The sequence below is a fragment of the Myotis myotis genome, unplaced genomic scaffold (assembly GCF_014108235.1).
Source record: "Myotis myotis isolate mMyoMyo1 unplaced genomic scaffold, mMyoMyo1.p scaffold_m19_p_39, whole genome shotgun sequence".
In the NCBI taxonomy this organism is placed as follows: Eukaryota; Metazoa; Chordata; class Mammalia; order Chiroptera; family Vespertilionidae; genus Myotis; species Myotis myotis.
The window spans coordinates 1,702,621-1,725,679 of NW_023416345.1; the positions used below are offsets into that span (position 1 = coordinate 1,702,621).

The following is a 23,059-nucleotide window of genomic DNA, read 5'->3' on the forward strand; positions in this document are numbered from 1 at the left end:
TGTAGATCGAAAAATATGTATATGACCACTGTCTCGAAGCAATACCTGCATCCGTGTTCATTGCAGTAACATTCACAGCAACCAAGATAAGGATGCAACCTAGGAGTCCATCAGTTGGGGAGTGGCTAAAGAAAATACGTATCAAGAGAGAAGGAAACCTGTCATTTATGACAGCACAGCAGGGGCAAGGTTTTTATCTATGGAAGAGCTGTTGGTGAGGGTGCCTGATGTACATCCAGCTGCAGGTGTAGCAGGTAGGACTGGGTGGGTGTGCTGTATGCACATGTCCAGGTGGTGCAGGTGGGACTGGGTGGGTGTGCTGTATGCACATGTCCAGGTGGTGCAGGTAGGACTGGGTGGGTGTGCTGTATGCACATGCCCAGGTAGTGCAGGTAGGACTGGGTGGGGTTGCTGTATGCATATGCCCAGGTGTTCCAGGTGGGACTGGGTGAGTGTGCTGTATGCACATGCCCAGGTGGTGCAGGTGGGATTGGGTGGGTGTGCTGTATGCACACGCCCAGGTGGTGCAGGTGGGACTGGGTGGGTGTGCTGTATGCACACGCCCAGGTGGTGCAGGTGGGACTGGGTGGGTGTGCTGTATGCACACGCCCAGGTGGTGCAGGTAGGACTGGGTGGGTGTGCTGTATGCACATGCCCAGGTAGTGCAGGTAGGACTGGGTGGGGTTGCTGTATGCACACGCCCAGGTGTTCCAGGTGGGACTGGGTGAGTGTGCTGTATGCACACGCCCAGGTGGTGCAGGTGGGACTGGGTGGGTGTGCTGTATGCACATGCCCAGGTGGTGCAGGTGGGACTGGGTGGGTGTGCTGTATGCACATGCCCAGGTGGTGCAGGTGGGACTGGGTGGGTGTGCTGTATGCACATGCCCAGGTGGTGCAGGTGGGACTGGGTGGGTTGCTGTATGCACATGCCCAGGAGACTGAGCAGTCAGGTGTGTCCATCACCTCCGAGTCACCCATGGGTCTGTGCCGTTCTGTCCCCGGGCAGTCGGTCGCTGCTGTGCTCCGCCACTGCAGGGGCGATGAAGGGAATCACACAGGCTGGGCTGTTTGGTGGGGTGGGTGTCTGGCGTTTCCCGCTGAGCATGGCTTCTTTGAGATTCATCGCATGATCATGTGAAGTGTGGGTCAATGTTTTTGTTCTTACTGCTGAGTAGGATGTCATTGTGTGGAGGTGCCACCGCTTGTCTCAGTTTGGGACAACAAAATATCTAACTTCTCTCATGTCTGTGGGCTGCCTTTTCATATTCCTGACAGTGACTTGAAGAGCAACAGTTTGCCTGACTTGGTGGCTGAATGTTGACCTATGAACCAGGAGGACACAGTTGGATTCCTGGTCAGGGCACATGCCCGGGTTGCGGGCTCGATCCCCATTGTGGGGTGTGCAGGAGGCAGCCGATCCATGATTGACTCTCTCCTTCTCCCTATCTCTCTCTCCCTCTCCGTTCTTCTCTGAAATCAATAAAAATATATGTATATTTTTTAAAAAAGAAAAAGTTTTTATTTCCTCCAATTCATTGATTCTTCTCTTAAGATTTCTGCTTTTTGTGTCCTATTTCAGAATTCTTTGCCAAACTCAAGATTATGAGACTTTCTCCTGTTTTCTTCCGGAAGTTTCATAGGTTTAGCTGTGCATTGAGGCTGCCATCTAGTTTGAGTTAACTTCTGTGTGTGGTGCATTTGGAAAGGTGGGGTGGAAGCCTTATTTTGTCCTTTGGCTACCAGACATGTTGGTGTCGTTTTTGTAGCTCAGCTCTGAGGCTAGGGGTTGACCCTGCAGTTTCACTGTTTCTGTTCTGACTTCCCAAGCAGGTAAGTGCCGCCCGGACCGAGGGTCACTCAGCTCACATGATGTGGTGCCTTCCCCCCAGCGCCTAAAGCAGGCAGCAAGGAGGCTCTGTGCAGTAACACTGTGTACTTTGTGAAATGTGAACACTCGTTACCTTTTATATTATGGGAATTTACGTATTTATATATGACTTTCCTCAAATAAGATGTCCTTAGGGACACAGATATCTAAAATTTATGCCTTTTTAAAGTCATTTTGCAGAATTGGGAGGGAGAGAGACTCATTAATTATTACTTAATGGAGACTTTGCATGAGTCAGCGTTTTGTGGCTGAGTTTTCATTTAATGACTATTAACAGGTAATCAGAAATGTTCGGTTCTTGATGACTGACTTACCAGTGAGTGCAGACTGCATTTTGTATATCGTCTGCGTTAGATAAGACCATTTGAATTTTGCGTTTGGTTGCTCTGCTTGAAATGAAGGCCAGATGTAAACGAACGTGCTGTTTCCAGCCGTGGGAGACGCTCTCTTAGCATCCGTGGGGCTGGCCTGGGTAAGGTAACAGCAAAGCTCACACCCCGACCCTCGCCCTTTCTGCCCCGCAGATGTACCTGGTGATTTTTCCGGAGGGGACGCGGTACAACCCCGAGCTGACGAAGGTCATTTCCGCCAGTCAGACGTTCGCTGCTCAGGAAGGTAAGCGAGCCTTCGCTGCTTTTGAAAAACGTTTTAAAGACGATGACCTTTAAGACTGTTCCCAGAGAAGATGTTTGTCTCCCAGCAATTGAAATGCATGAGTGTGTTTTCCCTGAGTGAATGTCCGTGTAACCCTTAGGGAATGAGGGTTCTTCTCGTTCACATGCCGAGGTCTCACACCCGAGAGGTGCAGTTCAGAGGCTGGCCAAGCACCGTGTCGGTGCCGGGGTTCAGGTGACACCGTGTGGGTGCACGATGCCCCGTGAGGGCTCTGTGTGACGCAGTTGACAGGCCTGGATTGGAACGCCAATGGTGACACCTCCTGGCTGTCTGGGTGCCGGCTGCCTGGTGTTACGGCCTGCTTCCTCATCGCTTAAGAAATACACACCTGATGGGACGGACCCAGGTCAGTCTGTGAGAACCAGCTGAAGGTAGGGGCGTGTCTGCTGGAGAACACGACACAGTGGGTCACGGACTTGGAAGCTGCTTTATGTCCCCAGTAATGAGAGTGTTCTTGACATCCATGTTGCAGAAAAGTGGGTGACTCGTCTACCCGGAGCAAATGGGGGGTGAACATAAAGCAGTGGCCCTGCTGTTTTCTCTGGTGAACAAGCGAGACACCCACACACGGGTCCCCACACACCGGTCCGTGGGGACGTCCTGAGGACCCTTAGCAGGCTCATGCACCGCCATCCCGGAGAGCGGGCTGCGGAGACGCTCGTGGCCAGGTGGTGGCTCCCCCACGCACTGGGGAACATGAGAACGTGGCCGGTGCAGCGAGGACATCGTTTTTAATTTTATTTATTTTTAGTTAATTCATTGTGATCTGACGTGAATGCTCCGTAGGATGGAGTGACTGCAGACAGTAGCAGCCGTGTGTCTGCACCCAGGTCAGCCTCAGGGCAGGGCTCCAGAGGCGAGGCCGGCCGGCTGCTCCGCGGGCTGAGCAGCGCCTCTCCTTCCACTGCCTGAGGCGGGGTGGGCGGGCTGGAGGGTCCAGGTGACTTGGGCACCTCGCCTGGGCGGGCTGCATCAGCTGGGCGCAGCTCAACTCTCTCCCTTTCCATCCTCCTCACGGCGTTCGTCAGTATCGTCTTGCCAGGATACAGTCTGAGATGGACGTGACCGTGAGCTGGGGCTGCGTTCCCTCATGTGTCTGAGTTCTGGAACCCAGACAACTACTTGATCCCTTTTGCTGTGGGTCCCTGTTTGTTAGACAGGAGTTACACCATCTCTTTAAGGGGCTTTGGGGAGGCGGTGACTTCCTGTTTGCAGACAGCAGGTGTGGAGGGCGCTGTCTGCCGTGCTGTGCTGTTCACAGAAGGCATCGGCATTGCGGTCGGGCACCCTCGGGTGTCCTGGAGCCAACGCCCCGCAAGGCCACGGGAGGTGGAGCTTTCCTGGAGTCAAACATGACCGGGAATGTTGAGGTGGGGTTGGCACCCTGACCATGTTGTTCAAGGGTTAACTGCATGTACGGGGCATGTGATATGTGAGTGTGTATCCTGTTTAGGTAAAACAAACGTTTGTATGCAAAGAGATTTGTTCCCTGTGTTATATTTACTCAGAGTTATCATTTCAATCCAAGCTCCAGGCCCGGCATCGGCCGCCTCCGCGGCTTGCACCAGCAGGCTTCCTGCGTTTCTCCCAGCCTGGGGCCTGGGGCCTGGGGCCTGGGACCTGGGGCCTGGGACCTGGGACCTGGGGCTCAGGTGTCCTGTGGCCGCGGTTTCTGGTGAGAAGCGTCCTCCTGGCGTGGGAGGCTGCCGCCCACCCGCTGTGTCCTCACGCGGCCTTCCCAGCGCACACAGGCTCCTCTGTGCCTCCCTCTCTTGATGAGCACACAGCCCTGGCGGGTGGAGGCCTGCAGCTCTGACCTCACTGAATCTTAATTGCCTCCCAGAGGCCCATCTCCAGGCCAGGCCACAGGGCCAGGGCCCAGAACCAACTGGGCAGGGGAGGGTACCTCAGCCCATGCAGGCCTATGCTGTTTCTCTGTGTAATGAGATTTAACACATATTTCTTAATCCGTCACTTTAAAATCAGTTCACCTTTATTATTTAATCTCAACTGAGATGGCTGTTTATATGTCTATTAAGAATTAATTTTTTTAAACCCACAGCAATTTTGTGATGTGTTTTAAAACAAGTACTTTTAAGTAATTTTTAAAATTGTGTAATAGTGATATACATTTGAGCTTCTTAGTCTAACAGGAACCCAGCCACCTATAATTGATCAGTTATTGGCCTTCCATTTTTCTGAGTTGTAGATCTTTCTCAAAGCTACCAAAAGGGGAAGAAAAGTTTGTATTCTTGATGTAATGTTTAACTGCTCACTTTCCTTCTTTAACTTCTGAAACTGGGACACTGTTGCCGTCTGTTCAAGTCTGTTCTCTTGCGACTCGGAAGGTAATTATCCACACCACACCACACCGAGGCGATGGATTGTGAGCAGCAGGTCTAGAAACAGTGTTTCCTGTTTCCCTGCGCTTCAGGCACAACTTAATGGGATTAATTAAAAACAGAAGACTTGTTTCTCCGCCTGTTAATTTTTCCTCAAGAGAGTTGAAACTAGTATAATGCGTTAGTCTGATATGTTTTGCTACTAAACATCTTTAATTTTGCTCCTAAAATACCTTCATTTGATCCTGACTTAGCAAGTAGAAAAACAATTGAGATTTTTTAAAAACTGGCACTTGTTCACACATCTAAGTCATTATACCAGGCACCACGCTTCCTTCTCTGGACAGCGGTGCCGCTGGCTGAGCAGATGGGTGCGTCTGATGTGTCTTAACCCCAAGTGTGTCCAGGCCTGGTTATTGCTCGTTCCTGGAAGTATGGCGTAAGAAAGATCAGGCCAAAATATGTTGATTCAGTATTAGGGTTGTTATTTAACATATGTTTGTGTTACAGTGTCTTGAATTAACATTGTTTACTTCAAAAATTGTTATATTAATGGTCTCTAAATTCTCTTCTTACTTGAAACTAAATGTTAGTCATTCTTTTAAAAAAGACTATTCACATTACCAAATAAATTGTCCAAGATTTTGTTTAACTACAATCTCTCCAGGACAAAACCAGATTTTGAGAGATTGAAATATAGGTAGAGTCTTCAGGAAACTGTTTCTGCCAGGCAAGCAAGTTGTATATTGAAGGCTGCTCACAGTTATACTAGTAGATTAGCAAAAGTAGAACTTCATTTTCAGAAAAGCTAACAGGAACTTGTCGTTTAGGAACACAACAGTAAGGATGGTTCAGCATCACAGCTGAAGGCATTGTGTGACAGCATCTGAAGAAGTTGTATAAATGCATCGAAAGGAGGTGCTAGCTAGTGAAGCGGATTAGACAAAAGTAAAATGATAAGGGGGTTTCCCACGGCAGCCGGCGAGGCCACACCCACTTGCTGGCCCTGGTGCTGCGGCGCGGCACAGACCTCGGATTCTCAGGTTTGAGCCAGGGAACGGCTTTCTCATGTCACTCGAAGCCCTGGGGAGTGACTGGACCGTGTGTTCGTAAGTCACGAGGAGATAGTGTCTGCTTTCTCGCCTCACACAGGGACTCCACCCCTCGCCCACTCGAGCTTCACGCGCTGGAGGTGCTGGTTCAGGTGACACTGCCCAGCGGCCACTTCTCAGTGGTGGGCGTGGTGGCCGTTCCTTCTGAGCCTTCCCTGCCAGCTGTCCCCCGTCTCCTGCTCTCTTCCTCCCTCGCTGGCCTGGCTGGGCCTTTGGAGCTGGAAGGCAGAGCTGGAGCAGGAGGCGGCTTGGACCAGAAAGCTGTGGAGTCATTAGCGCTGCTCACAGTGCCTTCCTGGGGGGGCCGGGGGGGGGGGTGTTATTGTTAGTGTGGTGTGCATATTAGTGGTAGGTATTTCTTTTTTCTTTTTTTTAATGTTTTTTATTGATTTCAGAGAGGAAGGGGGAGAGAGGGAGAGGGAGATATAGAAACATCTGTGATGAGAGAGAATCATGGATCAGCTGCCCCCTGCACACCCCCCACTGGGGATGGAGCCTGCACCCTGGCATGTGCCCCGACCGGAATTGAACCGTGACCTCCTGGTTCATACGACGCTCAACCACTGAGCCACACCTGCCGGGAAGTGGTGGGTGTTTCTTAATCATTCATCACAAAGCTTTATTACAATGCATTTTTTGGAAATATTACTTCTTTGTCCTTAGCTGCCTACTCAATTGGACTCCTAATCACTTGTTCTTGCTGAGCAACACGGGGGCTCGGTGGGACCTGGCTGTGCAGCCGGGTGAGCGTGCTCTGGCCTGCACACCTGCGGCCAAGGCAGAGCAGCCGGTGAGAAGTGGGTGCCAGCGCAAGGAAGGAGGTAGTGACCAATGTCGCTGGCGAAGGAACGCTCCCTAGCCGGCCACAGTCAGACTTGTGCTTTAAGTTTGAGTAGAGGGAGCAGCTCTGCCCTGGGGCCACGTGGTGTGGGAACCTCTGCTGTTCCCACAGCCTCTGCATTGCCAGCATTCCTCCAGGCCCGGCTGGGCAGCTGCTCCTCCGCTCCTCTGTGCTGGGCGGCCCCCCTCCTCTCCTCCGCTCGTCTGTGCTGGGCGGCCCCCTTCCTCTCCTCCGCTCCTCTGTGCTGGGCGGCCCCCCTCCTCTCCTCCGCTCCTCTGTGCTGGGCGGCCCCCCTCCTCTCCTCCGCTCCTCTGTGCTGGGCGGCCCCCCTCCTCTCCTCCGCTCCTGTGTGCTGGGCGGCCCCCTTCCTCTCCTCCGCTCCTCTGTGCTGGGCGGCCCCCTTCCTCTCCTCCGCTCCTCTGGGCTGGGCGGCCCCCCTCCTCTCCTCCGCTCCTCTGGGCTGGGCGGCCCCCCTCCTCTCCTCCGCTCCTCTGTGCTGGGCGGCCCCCTTCCTCTCCTCCGCTCCTCTGGGCTGGGCGGCCCCCCTCCTCTCCTCTGCTCCTCTGGGCTGGGTGGCCCCCCTCCTCTCCTCCGCTCCTCTGTGCTGGGCGGCCCCCCTCCTCTCCTCCGCTCCTCTGGGCTGGGCGGCCCCCCTGATGGGCTCCCCGGGTGGGGAGCGGAGAGCTGCTCCTGATGACACTGTCCAGGAACATCTCACCGGGAGAGGGCAGCTGTAGGCACAGGAGGGAGCAGGGTTCTTAGCACTTGTGGGAGCACTGATAGCTACCTGATTATTATTAAATCGCAGTGTTTCTCAGATAAAGAAGGTTTTTTACAAAGAAGCTTTTAAAAAATGATGAAATATACCCGAGAGAATTAAAATCCTATGTTCATACAAAATCTTACTGGTGCACGTATGTGCGGCGTTCGTATGTAGTGTATGTAGTGGACATACATGTGTGTAGCACCATTCTGCACAGTAGCCAAGGGCGGAAGCCACCAGGGCCTATAGTGTCGGCGGAGCTGGAAACGTGCTGTCCACACGCGCGCTGTCGTTCAGCTGCAGAGGAGCAGGGCCCTGAGGCGGCCACCGCAGCGGCCCCGGGTCTGAGTGCGTGAAGGATGCCAGTCACAGATGTCCACACCGTAGGATTCCAGCTCTGACATGCTCTGCAGGCAGAGCTGTCGAGGCCCAAAGCAGGGGCCTGGCCCCGGGATGAGTCTGGGTGAGGAAATGGCCTGGGGTTTGCTGGTGCTGATGGTTGTGCAGCCCTTTGAATAGGAAAATCACTGAACTGTGGCTTTAAAGGTAAGTTCTGGATTGTGTGCTAGATCTCAGCTTCCTAGAAAAGGGCACCAGAAACCCGAGTCCCAGGCGGGTGCCTCCCAAACGGCCAGTCAGGTGCTGGTGGGGATCCGGGCCTGGAGCCTTGAGGCCGGTCAGGGCGCCCCCCCATCTGCCGCCCAGTGAGGAGGTCACCAGGTGGAGGCCCCCCCCTCCCCCCCCCCCCGCCTGCCTCCCAGTGAGGAGGTCACCCTGCCTCCCAGTGAGGAGGTCACCAGGTGGAGGGCCCCCCTCGGGCCCTGAGCCCCCAAGGCCATGGGTCTCGCTCGCACAGGTGCTGCTGTGACTTAAACATCGTCACGTGCGGGCACGTTCCCATCCTCAAGTGCAGCGCATGTGAGGGCGTGGCCTGCGTGGCTTCGTCTGTCTCTGCACCTTTGATGGCGGACAGGTCTGCGCGAGGGGTGTGCCTGAGCCGCAGCCACACGAGTGCTCTTTCCCAGGCCTGCCCGTGTTGAAGCACGTGCTGACGCCGCGCGTGAAGGCCACGCACATCGCCTTCGACTCCATGAAGAACTACTTAGATGCCGTCTACGACGTCACTGTGGCCTTCGAAGGGACCGTGGACGACAAGGGGCAGCGGAAAGAGGCGCCGTCCATGGTCGGTGAGTCTGTAGTCAGTCCCGCGTCCTGTGTTTCTCCAGGATTCCACATTCGTCTGTGACGGCGTGGATGCCCGGAGTCCCGCGAGGCCTGGTGTTTCTCAGTTGGTCCTGTAGACAAGCCCCTTGTCAGGAACCCCGCCTCTTTCCACCCACACAGAGGGCGGGGCTGCTCATCTGCATGCATTTGCATACAGTGTTTCTGAAGTAGGGTCACTAACAAGAAAGCTAAGTGTGACCTTTCTTTCAACACACTAGGTTCTCAGGTCGCTGAGCTGTGACTGTTGGGTGTGACAGAGAAAATAGAATGTTCCGTGAGCAGATCTTTAGTGAAACAACTGAGACCCTCTGAGTGTTGGGGAAGTCTGCATGGAGCAGGCGAGGAATGCGTGGCCGGGTCCCCTTGTCAGCATCCACTGTGCTGACAGGAGCCGGGAGCTGGGGCGGGCCTGCGCCTCGCCGTGGCCACCGTCTGGCGTGGCACCCATATGCTCGTCCGAGCGCCTCTCGCAGGATCTCTTGTAAATGAAAAGAAAGCCCATGCTCGCTGTATGTGCAGAAGGCACAGAGAGGAGCAGGGAGGCCTGGGGGGAGGCGTCGGGAGAGGCGGGGGCTGCATGGGAGAGCTGGTCGCAGTGCGTCAGGAAACCTGAGCCGTCACCCCGAATCACGTGATGGCCCTCACCTTTGCCTTCAGCCAGGGAATGGGAACATAGGAGGCTGGGGGTTTTCATTTTCAGGGGGACGTGGGGAACATGTTACACATGAAGCAGTTGAACATGAAAGCTGTCCACCTGCCCCATGTCCACCTGCCCCATCCAGCAGGTCCCCGCGCCCGTCCCAGAGGCCTTTTCAACCACTACAGGAGCCGTTGACCTGTTTTTACATGGAAAACATACAGACATTTAGTTCGACAGTGTTGTCATTAGTGTATCAGACAGTGTTTAAAAATAGGATTAAACCTGTTTTTACTTTTATGGAAACCAAGTGGAATCCCCACAGTCACAATAACCATTGTAAAGTGCTGCTTTCATTGGTCCCTCGGGGCCTGTGTCCCTGGGGTTGGGAACTCAGTGGCTGGGCAATGTCCACAGGATGCATACCCGCCCTCCCACCACTGCTACTCCTACGGGCAGCTGGCCGAGCCGCTGGCTTCGTCACAGACTGTCCTGTGTTTGAGAAGGTGGCTCACGGACTTACCCGTAGCCGTGGGGAGAGCAGAACCCCTGCTTTCTGTCTGTGACGGACGGCTCTGCAGGAATGTCACCAGCCTGACCTGGCAGACAGGACGGACACAGATGGGAAGCGCACCCCTGCTCAGCTCTGGAGGAAGGCCTGCTCCTTGGTGTGTGGAGTGGGCCTGCCGGCTGCAGCGGGAGCCGTGCCCAGGAAGAGGGCACAGGCTGAGGACAGAGTGTTCACAGGAAAAGTGCCAGCCTCATTCATAATGAGAAAAGTGCAAGTTCACGGTGACAGGGAGACACTGTTCTTTCACCGTCAGCTCGGCCGCCATCCCAGGCACAGGCCGGCGGTGTGTCAGGGTCACAGTGTGGGTGTCACGGCCTGTCCCTCACCTGGTGCTCGCGGTCCCGCCAAAGAGGCCTCACCACGGGCCTGGCTGGTGCCTCGGGCCTCGGCCTCCGCACACCCTCCCTCCAGGTGCAGACTGCCCACACTGGCTGGTGAGGAGCAGGTGGAGGGGCACAGGGTGCTCTGTCCCTTGGGGACGCCTCAGCCCCGGGAGCGTCAGCGTCCTTTCCAGTGCTGGGCCTCCCCCCTCGTCCGCATCTTGCTGGAGGCGGTGCCGGCCTCAGCACCTGGCCCAGCCTCACCTCCCACGAGGGCAGGGCACCCGCAGCCGCCCCCGCGCTGCAGTCGGGGTGACGGGGACGGTGCACTGTCTGCCTCCTCGCGGAGGAGCCGTGCAAACCAGAGGTGAGGCGAGGGGGAGGGGCGTGTGCTCGTTCACACGGTGCACATGGGGCGAGGCTGCACCCGGGCTCCTGGGCTCCTCACAGCGGCCCACGCGGCTGACCTGCCCAGGGTCCACGTGGGTGCACTTGAAAGATAGAACCTGAGGAAGGTTAAGACCAAAGTATTGAAAGATGGATCTTCCCTGTTGTAGTACTTTCTCATGTTTGCCATCCAAGCCAGTTCACTCCTGGAAGTCTGTAAGAAATAAGGTGACTTTTGATGCCTGAAAAGCTGCATGCCACTGAGGTGGACGCCAGAAATAAAGGAGAGTAGGGGAGAGGATTGACTTGGCAAGGAAGGGCTGGGGGGGTTCCAAGAGGGTAGAGGCTGTACCTCTGTACAGAGGGCTGGAGCCTCCGGCTGGGGGCTGGGGGGTGGTGGGGGCGGTGGGGGCTGGGGGCTGTGGGCTGTGAGTTGGGAGCCCACTGATCAGAACCAGCAGGACCACATCGCAGCTGGAAGTGAAAGGTCTCAGCCTCGCACTGGCTTCCCCCAGGGAGCCTAGTTGTCCCTGAAGTCTCCCAGGAGGGTTGCTTGTTCTCGAGGAACTGACATGTTCCCAGGAGCGGGAGTTGTGTAAGGGCTGGTGCCAGGCGGGGCCGGGAGAGCAGGCCAGCCAAGCAGAAGCCAGAGCAAGGCGTGGGGCCGGAACAGGGCCTCTGGACAGGAGGGAGGCTCAGGTGCGGGGCAGGGACCAGGGATCCACCCCGGGAAGAAGTGCCCGATGGGCCCCGTGCTTTGGCGAGCGAACCAGGCACACCCCTCCCCCGGGTGGTCTCCCAGTGGGTGGGCGCGGACTGGCCTCGGGATGGTGACCTATGGGTGTGATGGTGCCGGCAGCAGGGGCCGCTTGGGCAGGCGCACCTGCAGCAGGTCCAGCTCCTTCCTGCCCCTGGGCTGGCGGCAGGTCCCGGGGGTCAGCTGGTGGGGCTTAGAGCCTTTAACCCTTTGTTAAGGAATCTGTACTCTTTATTTTTAAACTTTTTTTTTTGTTTCATTTTCATTACTTTGTATAACCATGAATTCTAGACTAAAAAAATGAAATATTTTTGATTTTTGTTAGAATTTCTCTGCAAAGATTGTCCGAAAATCCACATCCACGTTGCTCGCATCGACAAGAAGGACGTCCCGGGGGAACGCGACTTCATGAGGAGGTGGCTGCACGAACGGTTCGAAATAAAGGACAAGTGAGTGGCAGTGGCTCGGCCTTCAGAGGCTGTGCCTCACTGTGAGCCAGGCCCTTGGTCCGAATCCCAGGGGGCGGACCAGGAAGCAGAAGGTCCCAAATGAGACCAGCAGGCACAGCTGGTTCATGTAGTCCCTCCCCGGTTCCTCATTGTCTGAGTGCTATTTGTCACCTATTTCCTATAGGTCGCCCAGGTCTTGCTGCCTCCCATTGGTTATTTAAAAATTTGGGCTGGGCCTCCACCTCCCTTTGTCTGGGGGAATCTTCCTGGGACACTGCTATCAGCCACTTCAACAGCCGCCTGGCCACATGCTGTTTCTTTTCTATAAAGATAAATCAGAGGCGTATTTCTCACAACCTGATGTCAGCTCCCTAAACAGCTGGACCAGACGTCATGTGTCCCCTGAGAGCTCCTGGGGTCAGCTCAGGGCTGGTCCAGCACGTCTGCGTTCCCACCGGACGGGACGTCCGTGTGAGAGGGCCCCTCCTGTGTTTCCAGACAACTCCGTGGTCAGGTGTCAGTTTCCTCGGAAAAGGCACGGCCGGCGGTGAGCCTCCTGGGTCTGCTGCCCAGGCCGAGGGAGAGGCTGTGTGAGCCGCTGGAGCGATGCCGGCCTTCCCTGGAAGGAGGGGCAGGGCATTTCCCGACCAAAATGTCTTTTGGGACCTAAACAGTTTCTGGGATTGACCTTGTGTTTGTCCATGCGAATGACATGGGACAGATAAGAGCGTTGAGCGTGGCGAGAGTTACCTGGAAGGCACAGGTGTGTTTGGGCCCCTCTGGGTGAGGCCCGCGTAGAGAGGTCGTGCCACCACCTCAGGAGCGGGCCTGGCCGCCAGGCGCGGGAGAGGACATGGTGTCGGATGTCACACGTTTCTAAAGCGAGGACCACAGAGCTCTTCTTTAGAAAAAAAAATTATCTATCTATAGGTAGGTAGGTAGATAGATAGATAGATACTGATTTCAGAGAGGAAGGGGGGAAGAGAGAGAGAAACAGCAGTGATGAGAGAGAATCATGGATGGGCTGCCTCCTGCATGCCCCCTGCTGGGAATCGAGCCCATAACCGGGGCTGTGGCCTGACTGGGAATTGAACCCGGGCCCCTTCAGTGCACAGGCTGACGCTCTATCCACTGGGCCAAACCAGCCAGGGCAGACTTCCCCTTTTTGTACTATTGTGTTGGACATTTTTTATGTTGAGTATGTCCCTCCATTAACACTTCGCATTTCTAAAATAAGATGGAGAACGAATTAACGATACGATTTTCCCTTTTGGCGGCTTTTCTAATTCCATGGAATGAGACTCTGTGTGGCTTCTGGTGGGGGGCCTGTGGGAGGGAGGGAAGTTGGGGGAGATGGAGAAAACTGAGGGCGTATTCCCCCAGGCCTGAGCCAGGGCCTGGCAACACGGAAGACCTCAAGGTTATAAAACAAAAGCAACCCCACCATGATGGAGGAATGGAGTACACACTGGGCTCTTTCCAAAGTCGGGGCTGCAGGGAAACCCTGTTGCTGGGCCCCCTTCATCTACGAGCACCTGTGACTCCAGCCCACACCCGGGCCAAGCGGGACTTGTGGACGGGAGGCGGCAATGGCTGGAACTGAACATGAACCTCTCCTGCCCCGGCCGCAGGTTACTGATCGAGTTCTATGACTCGCCGGATCCGGACAGAAGGAACCGGTTTCCCGGGGAAAGTGTCAGCTCTAAGCTGAGCCTCAGGAAGACGCTGCCGTCACTGCTGGTCCTGAGCGGCTTGACCGCGGGCATGCTGGCCACCGAGGCCGGGAGGAAGCTGTACGTGAAGACGTGGCTCTACGGGACCCTGCTCGGCTGCCTATGGGTCAGTATCAAAGCGTAGACCCCAGGCCGGGGCGCTGCGTGGTCGTGGCTGTTCGTGAGTGTAGTCAGAGTGTAAATAAAGCTTGTTGACTGAGTGTTGGGCACAATAGAATCTCTCACCAGAGCCGGGGGGCAGGTGATCTGGCAGATGCAGGGACGCGGGCGTCGGTGCTGGGCTCTGGGGGGGCGCGGGCTCGCTGCTGCCCTGGGCGCTGTCGGGAGCCAGGCCAGCTCAGCGGGGCTGTGGGGCTCGTCACTGCGGCACTCGGTGGCGGCACTCGCGAGCATTCGCAGTATGTTTCACTGGTTGTGTTATTTCCAGTTTTTACAACCTGACTGGCCCCAAGTCTGGTCACTAAAGTATTGAGAACCTTGCAGCCCCGTAACGTTTTTCTTCCTGCATAACTTCCTCCAAGTCAGTGAAGGGAAGTGGACTGAAGGACCGAGGGAGAGCAGACGGGCAAGCCACGCCCTCTCGTGAGTACCTGCTTCCCGGCTGGTTTCACTTTATAGTTGCAAAGTAACTCATTTCTGACGTTTGTTGAAACAGCCTCATGTGCACACTGCACACCATACAAGGGTAGTGGACAGTACGAGAGTCGGCGCCGTTACATGGTGGCAGGACTTGCACTGCCTGGCGCTCTGCAGACTCCAGCCGAGCTCTCCGCACTGGTAGCACCTGTGCCATATGCACCCGCAAGCCTTAAGGCTCCTTCCTTCCTATTTAAGACGACCGTGGCGCTCCTGGGGGACCCGCGTCCCAGCGCTCAAGGTGCTGGAGCCTCGTCTGCTGGCTGACCTGCCTGTGCCTTCTCCGGTCACTCTGGGTTTAGAGCATTTACCCCGCATCGCGTTGCCATCCCGTGGCGATCCTCTGTGTGGCCAGCCAGGTGCTCGTGGCTCCCACGGAGCTGCCAGGGAGCGTGTGTGGCGGGTCGTCCCCCACTCCAGCCCTGCTGGGGGCATCGCGGTCCCGCCAGGGCGTCCACCCTCGAGCCCGTGCGGCCCGGGCGTCACCCACGGGCCTGCTGGGCACGTCAGCCTCAGCGTGACAGGCCGCAGCCCTCTGTCCCCTCGACCACGAGCTGCGTGTCAGGAGCCTGGTCTCAGGGTTCCTGTGACGGACTCTTGACGTGCGACCTGCTCTGTTTCTGGGTCGTCGTCAAGCGTGATGCCTGTTGGTCCCTAAGGCGGGGGCTCTGCTCCTGCTGGGGGGTTGGCCCGTGGCTGCCGCTGCGCCCACCAGCCCATCTTGAGGGACCGCTGACCACAGTGATCGCGGGGAGTCCTGCCTGGCTCTCCAGAAGGGGGTGAGCCTCCTCGGGCCCTGGGCCTCGCCTGGTAGCAGGTGAACACGCCTGCAGGCAGCCCCCTGGGAGCGCCGGCCTGGGCGTGACGGGGTCGGGGAAACCTCTGAAAGTGTTCTCAGACCAAATTGCAACCTTTCTGACCTGTAAAGTGGAACTCGGCTCTGCCTTTGTTACGTGCTTTTTAAAGTCTTAACGTTAGACCTGCTTCTGGCCAGAGCAAACTGCTGTAGGTTGTGTAACTGCCGGCAATGTGCTGGTTATGCTCTGAATCTAAATTCTAGGAAGCAATTTACAATTTAAGAATTGCATTGATTGTAATGGACTTTAAGAAGGCAAAGCGAGCTGCGTAAGTCACTTAGACATTCTGTTTTTATGACTATCCTTATATTCTTCTCACAAAGGGCCTGTAAAATACTTGTTAAAAAATTTGTATCAAAATGTTTGGAAAATTAGAAGTTTCTTTTTAATGTGTGTTGAAATGACCTGAATTATTATTTTCTAAAGTGAAGAGCCTGCCTCGACTTGGAAACCTCTTCACATAATATCACTCGCTTTGGTTCCTGTTGTTAATTTACCCCTCGGTTCGATGTCATGCTTTTATGTTCTTCAGAGATGGGTGTGTTTGGGTGAAAGTAAAAGAAAAAATAAACCTTTCGCTGTCTCTCACGTGTGTGCTGTTTAACATTCCGCGACCCAAAAATTCCCCGCTGTCTTCCGTTCCATGAACAGGCTTCCCGCTGGCCCTGCCTCCTGAATGCATAAAACTATATATTTTTAAAGTGTCGAGCAAGTTTAAGGAAAAAGACTTGAAACACTCAGCTGTGAAGCAGTGTATTGGTAGTGATATAACTCCTTGCTTGACAACCTTCCTCACTACCGTCTCACTGAGCGTGCCCAACGCGGCGGTGGCCGGTCCCCGACCGATCCCGGCGAGTCCACAGCAAGGATTCGCTTCCCGTCTCCTTTCCCGGGTTCCCTTCCATTGGGCGTGGCACCCAGTCTCGAGGGCGTGAGTTTTACTCTTTCCTCTGAAGTGTTACATGGCTTCAAATCACATTCGCTGAATAGTCTGTCAATAAGGTGGTCTGATTAGATGGACCATTCAAAAAATACGAGCGAAACATATGGAAAACTTGCCCATCACGTACGGACAACGCACAGTACCTGCCAGACACACCCAGATCACACCTGAGAAGGCGAGGGTCTGTCCTTGGGGGGACAGGTGTGTGGTCCAGGTACAGGTCGGCCTTGGCAGGGGCTGCTAGGCTTGGGGTGCTGGGCTGGGGAGCGGCCAGTGTGCACGGAGCGCCGTGAGGTGAGCTGGAGGCTGCGGGCACGTCAGGCCACGTCACTGACAGCACCGCCTCTCAAAACCGAGCTTCTCGTGGCTCAGACGGCGTCACCTTCACAGTCCCTTCCGCTCCCGAGTCTCACCTGTCGGGGGTGGGGTGGCTGGGGGTCCCGGGGCTAGGCTGCTGGAGTGTGACTCCTCTGCCCTTGGCCAATGCAGTGACCTGGAGTCGGTTCCCAAGCTCTGTGCCTCAGTTTCCCTAATTGTAAAGGCAATGACAAGAGTGGCACCTACCCCATAGGACTGTGGTGAGGATGGAGCAAGGTGTGCACCTGAGTGGAGCTGCCCCGTTCCAGAGGCTGGGTGTCTGAGGTTCTCAGAAGCGTCCCCTCCATTCTGCGTGAGACGGTGGCAGGACCCCTCCGCTCACCCCCGCCCTCCTCCCCCCCCCCCCCCCCCGGGAATCCCAGTCTCACGCCGGGTGGCTGCGTGGCTGCGCTAGGACTTCATCCCACTCATGTCTTTCATTGTAAATCAGCGCAAATCCTCGCCCATGTGACCGCCAGCAGGCTCCGCCGGCACCGGCGCTGTCATGTGCTTAGGTGTCTGGGCTGTCGGGTTCACTTGGCACATGACGCTGTGACAGGGAGTAAAGTCTATTGAATCCTTGTGAGCTCTGCCCGTGCCCCTCGCCTGTGCGTGGTCGGTGCTGTCGGTCTCTGCATCTCTGCCCTCTGTTTCTAGAAGTTGAGATGAGTAAAGAACTTTATTTTATTTTAAACGTATTTTTATGGTTGACAGTATTAGAGACACCTCCCGTTCCCCCCTTCCCGCTCCTCCCAGCCGTCCCCCTCTCCCCCAGGTCTTTCTCTCCCTATCGCCTGCCGTGGGCGGCCCATGTAGGTCTGTAAGTCCTTTGGTTCATCTCTTCTCCAGTAAAGGATTCCGGTCAGGACTAGCCCAGGGCGAGGCCCCTCCTGCTCGGTGCTCTCGGCCCCACTGGTGTCTGGTGTTGCCGACCCCCCGAGGTGCCACTCATTTCCTGGTCCAGTTTATTACTGATGGTGGCTCCAGTCAAACATAAAATCAGCGATGGGGCCTCAACGGGGCTTGGCCTTGAGGCCGTGCATGCGCAAAAGGCCAGGCCGAGGGTGGGGCACCCGTTAGGGGCCGTGGGTCGCTTCCGCCCGGAGCCCGGATCGCAGGCTTTCCCGCACTGCATTTCCGGCACCTCCCAGCCCCGGGCCTGATGCACCGGGACCCCGTCAGATACGCTCCCCCTCTCCAGGCAAGCCCACTCCCTGGTCCTCTCCGCTGCCATCATCGGCTTCCGATAGCCCTGGCCCCAGCGCGGGCACTGCCCGGCCCCAGTTTGCCTCTTAGACGTGAGTGGCCCCACCTTCTCACCGCACTGCCCTGGGGGTGGCTCAGTCCCAGGGCTCCAGGGCCCTCGAATTGTGAAATGTGCTCTCGGTGTCTGCTGCACAAGGTTTGTAAGGATTAGTCCAAAACAGAACGTGCAGCAGTTTATCATCTGGACATTGAGGACATCTGTGACAATAGGGATCTGTTCTGCTCAATGAGATACTGACATGATTCCACCTGTGTACGCGTCATAGTGTGGCTGCTGGCAAAGGTAATTCGTCGTGTCTGGCAGTACTGGGTGGGCAGTCGGCTTACAGTTGTTGGGAAAGACGTGCAGGTTGTTATTACAGTCGCTTTATGGCCTTGGGGTCACCGTCCATGCAGCTGTAAGCCTACTTTTGCCCAACCCTGCGTATTTGTACTGCACAGACCTGGTCTCCCGGGTGACAGGGCGGGCGCACAGCATGGCTAGCCTCACCCAGGAGGTGCCTGCCTAAGGCTGTACCTGTCCTGTCATCGCGACGCCGGGTTAAACATCCATGGGAGGCCTAAGTCAGTTGTTTTAACTGTGCAGTCTGAAGTCAGATTATTTGAAAACATAAACAGCTTTTAATAGTATTTATTCAACATTGAACACGTGGTAGGAAAGTTGTGAGTTGATAGGATCATCCGCAACTGCTGGTGGAGGCAAGGCCGCACGGCCAGGAAACAGCACCTGACGCTGACTCAACCCGAGACCTGCTGGCTCCGGCCGGCGCCGTGTGCTGCCTCACGCTGCGAGGGTTTCCGAGTTCACAAACAGGAGCCCGGGCGCTGGTGTTTTGTCTAGTCGTCTTCTCTGAAGGCGGCTCCGTATCAATCACAGCCCTGGTCGCTGTGCCCACAGGTGGAGACCAGGTGAGAACCTGGTCTCTGGGACCTCGGCCAGTTTGAACTCCAATGACCAGATCCTGATGTGATTGTTGGAAGCACAGCATAAAACCATATGGCAGATGAAGCCGATTCCATGTAGCTGAAACGTGTGTGTACATGCAGATCTATGTAAAAATACAGGCCTACGTCCTGGCGGGTGTGGCTCAGCTGGGCGTCACCCCAGCACGAAAGGTTGCCAGTCGATTCCTGGTCCAGGGCACATGCCTGGGTTTCGGGCTCCATCCCCGGAGAGAGGTGCGTGGGAGGCACCATTGGATGTTTCTCTCCCTTTCCCTTCCTCTCTCTAAAGCTGGGGCCCTCAGACTTTTTAAACAGGGGGCCAGTTCACTGTCCCTCAGACCGTTGGAGGGCTGGACTATAGTTTAAAAAAAAACTATGAACAAATTCCTATGCACACGGCACATGTCTTATTTTGAAGTAAAAAAACAAAACGGGAACAAGTACAATATTTGTATTTGCATGTGGCCCGCGGGCCGTAGTTTGAGGACCCCTGCTCTAAAGTATCAAACTGTTCATTGACTAATAATAATAATTTACCATCTGTGGTAAGGATTTCTCGGACGATGCTGAATTCCTCTCTCCGCATCTTTAATGTCGAGCCCAGGATCTGGGCGACCTCTCTGAAGCCTTGATGCAAGTGACTCTCCCGTGCTCCTTAACTCCCGTACGTGCCCCGTCCCGCCCCTCACACCGTACAGAAGCCACCCGTGTGCACGTTCACGCGTGCTCCCGATCAGCTCGGCCAGGGCGGCACCGTGTCTTTAATTAAAGTGCTCTGCGTACACAGTGGGCACCGCTCTCCAAGCATCAGCCATGTCCCTGTTCACGGAAAAGCCCCTGAAGAATAGCAGGCCTTTCTCATTTCCTGTCACTCAGGCCTCACACCCAGGCCAGGAGGCCGGGAGGCGGATGGGAGTCCCCAAGTGTCCCACCACGAGGGTCAAAATCTCATCATCTCATTGTCCGACCCCGCTGAGCCTTCAGAGAGGCCTGACCTTTGCCCTTCAGGCCCGGAGAGGGAGGAAACAAGTGTGGGAGCCTGACCAAGACCCCGCCTCACCCTGCAGGGGACCCCGCCCACAGGACCCAACCCCGCCCCTGGAGCTCCCCCGCAGGTGGCAGGCACCCTGGAACTGCTGTTCCGACTCCACAGCCCTGCTCCACCTCCATCGCCCCACTTCTCCAGGCCACGTCCAGGGGAAAGTTGGCCCTTCAATTCTAAGGGGAGCCTGGCCAGTGTGGCTCAGTGGTTGAGCGTTGACCTGTGAACCAGGAGGTCATGGTTCGACTCCCGGTCAGGACACATGCCTGGTTGCGGACTCGATGATCCCCAGTGTGAGGCGTGCGGGAGGCAACCAATCCATGGTTCTCTCTCATCATTGATGTTTCTCTCTCTCTCTCCCTCTCCCTTTCTTTCTGGAATAAATTAAAATATATTTTTTTAAAAAGAAAAATTCCAGGTTTAAAGGATGAAAGCCCTTTTCTCGAGAAACCACCCCTGTAAGAGAAGAGCCGTCTATTAACAGACAGGAGGGAGCGGGCAAAGGGGCATAAGCGGAGATGGAGGAGGCTGACCTGGGGTGGTGAACACACAACGTGTTTCAGAACCGCATGCCTGGAGCTATGTGACTTCATTAACCAAAGTCACCCCGATACATCCAACTAAAAAGAAGTAGGCGGCTGGAGCAACACCTTTGGCTTCAGAGTTAAATGTTACCTTCTCCCCGTATCCCCGTGGGCCGTGGAGTGTCATTCAACTTTGGGGTGAAGAGCAGGGATTTCAAGTCCGGCCTGTGGAAAGGAGAGTGAGCAGCAAACCCGGCCTCTGCCACCTGCTGGTGGCCACCTCCTCCAGAGACACGCCTCAGCAGAGGACAGGATGTGGTGAGGTCACCAGAAGGACAACTCGAGTCCACGCCTTGACGCTCCCAGAGACGCCGGACAGAAGGCCATCTGCCGCACCCGAGTCCCTGCTCCCACCCCGCAGGACGGCCTCCTGGGGACACACACCACCCGCCACTGCCTGCAGTCCGAGCCCTGCCCTGCCTCTGGCAGCCCGTGGGAACCACGCGCCCGCCTGGCTGCTCAGTGGTGTCCAGCCCGTTGCTGGGGCTTCTGCCCTGGCTGTGGAGCAGCCCTCGGACTGGCTGTGACCCCAGCGGCCACTTCCTCACATTCCCAGAGCTCTGCCACCCATGGGGCCACGTCTGCCCAGGTGACACCTGCAGCCCACACCCCAGGTGGGGACAGGCCACGGCTCCTAACTTCAGGGAGAAACTGGGCTTTGCTTGAGCTGCACTTTAGTGATAGCAGCAGCAGACATCTCAGGTTCATTTCATCCACACAACTTTGTAAAGTAGGGTCGCTGCTCCCACTTTACAGCTGGGACCACTGAGTCTCTGACCTGGAGAAGGTGCGCCAGGGCCGCAGAGCTGTCCCAGAAGGAGATGCTGCCACGCATTGCCTGGACCTAGGAACCAGGAGGTCACGGTTCGATTCCTGCCGGGGCACGTGCCCAGGTTGCAGGCTCCATCCCCAGGGTGGGGTGTGCAGGAGGCAGCCTGTCAACGATTCTCTCTCATCATGGATGTTTTTCCTCTCCCTGCCTCTTTCTGAAATCAATAAAAAGATATTAAAAACATATTTTTTAAAAAGAGTATAAATTACCTAAAAACGAACAAACAGAAAAGCAGCCTCCGCTGAGCTGGGAATCTGTGGACTCTGCTCGCAGGGCAGGTGGCCGGGCGTGACCACCTGCGGCAGGTGCAAGAGCAGGGCCACGCCCCCTCCGCAGGCTCCTGGTGCAGACCCCGCTTCCTCCTGTCGCTCCTGGTCACCCAGTGTCCTTACGGGGACGGTGGCTGGGACAGCCGGGCTCCTCGTCCAGCCCAGCCCGGCGCCCCGAGGGGCCAGGCCGCGGCATCGCGTTCCTCAGTGCGCCTTGACTGTGGCCTCCCTGGCGCGGGGTGCCCTCCCGGGCCAGCTCCTGCCAGGGTGGGTTTGCGTGTGTGAGGAACAGAGTGAGCGAGCAGCTGGCTCCGTTTGCCGCAGGTGACACCCTGGCGAAGTGCTGCCTCGCGTGGGCAAGTGCCCCGCTCCCTCCGGCCCAGGCTTGTCTGTAGGTCGTGAGGAGGAGCTGGGGCACAGCTGGGGCTTGAGGCAGTGAAGGCCAGGGGAGCCCTGAGGGTCTCCCCCGTGACCCCGAACCCGCCTGGTGCCCAGCCAGCCCAGCCTCACCTCAGCCTCTGTTCTCGGAGGGTCTGCTCGCCCCAGGTCATGCACACCCACTGCTGACTGAGGCCCTCTGCCCCGCGCCCCATGGTCCAGGGGCAGCAGAGGTCTTCGGTCGAGAGAATGGACATGGGCCCCTCCCCCCCAGCGTCCAGTGCCTGAGCCTGGCCCCGGAATCCTGGGGTTGTGGGGCGAACCCTGCGCCCCCACGTCCATGTGGTGTAACCCTAACCCCACTGAGATGGTGTTGGGGGGGGACGGAAGTGGGGAGAGGCTGTGAGTACAGGGCTGTGGGATGGGGGTTCGCTCCCGCCGAGAAGGGGAAGGCCCAGCTGGCGAGGGAGAAAAGGGGGTTCGTGGGCCCCCACCTCTGGGTGTTAAATCTCCCAGCCCCCCCTGCAGAGACTGAGTCAGTGGGTCTGAGAGGGACCCAGAAACTCCTATGCACAGGAGGTCACGGTTCAGTTCCGGGTCGGGCATGTGCCTGGGTTGTGGGCTCGATCCCCAGTGGGGGGCATGCTCTCTCATCATGGATGTCTCTCTCCCTCTCCCTCTCCCTTCCTCTCTGAAATCAATACAAATATTTCTAAAAAATAAAAGAGAGAAGGGACCGGAGTTACCCCTGCTCCCAGTGAGGCCGGGGGGAGGGCGTCTGTGAACCAGGAGGGGCCCACAGCCCAGGGCCTGCCGATGCCTCATCTCCGACTTCCAGCCTCAGGTCCCACAACGGTCCTCCGGCCGGCCATGGCGTTGCCACAGCCGCGCGAGCTGTGCCTGCGAAGGAAGCGGTGTGTCCCCAGGGTGGGCCGCCCCGGCAGGGCTGGGCCAGAAGGCTCTGTAGCAGGTGACCTCACGAGCTGCCAAGACACCAGGCCGTGCGAAGGGTTTGCCATTGTAATTTAGTGTCTTTCGCGCAGAACCGAGGAGAGCAGGTGAGGTCTCTGAGGGCGGAGGCAGCGCCTCCTGCTGGGCGAGACCATCCCAGGCGTCCAGTCTGCCAGGCCTCCAGGCTTCCTGTTTTCCTGGGACTCGCTTCCTGCGGCTCCCAGGGTGACGGCAGAGGATGTGGGAGTCACAGCCTGGCCAGCTCGGGCTCAGCCCGACGCGCCGGGAGCCAGGGCAGCG

At 56.6% G+C, this 23,059-nt stretch overlaps 1 protein-coding gene across 5 annotated transcripts in view; it reads left to right on the plus strand.

The window, feature by feature from the left end:
• The window catches only part of AGPAT5 (1-acylglycerol-3-phosphate O-acyltransferase 5), a 58,719-nt gene that overhangs the window by 20,045 nt on the left and 15,615 nt on the right, over positions 1-23,059 (plus strand). For 4 of the 5 annotated variants that reach the window (XM_036303896.1, XM_036303897.1, XM_036303900.1 and 1 more), the window contains 4 exons: positions 2,413-2,503; positions 8,647-8,808; positions 11,843-11,966; positions 13,598-13,805. In XM_036303896.1, the coding sequence (XP_036159789.1) occupies positions 2,413-2,503; positions 8,647-8,808; positions 11,843-11,966; positions 13,598-13,805 (585 nt within the window). Of the gene's footprint in view, positions 1-2,412; positions 2,504-8,646; positions 8,809-11,842; positions 11,967-13,597; positions 15,781-23,059 lie in introns of those variants that run through there. The other variant, XM_036303899.1, reaches the window with a different exon arrangement.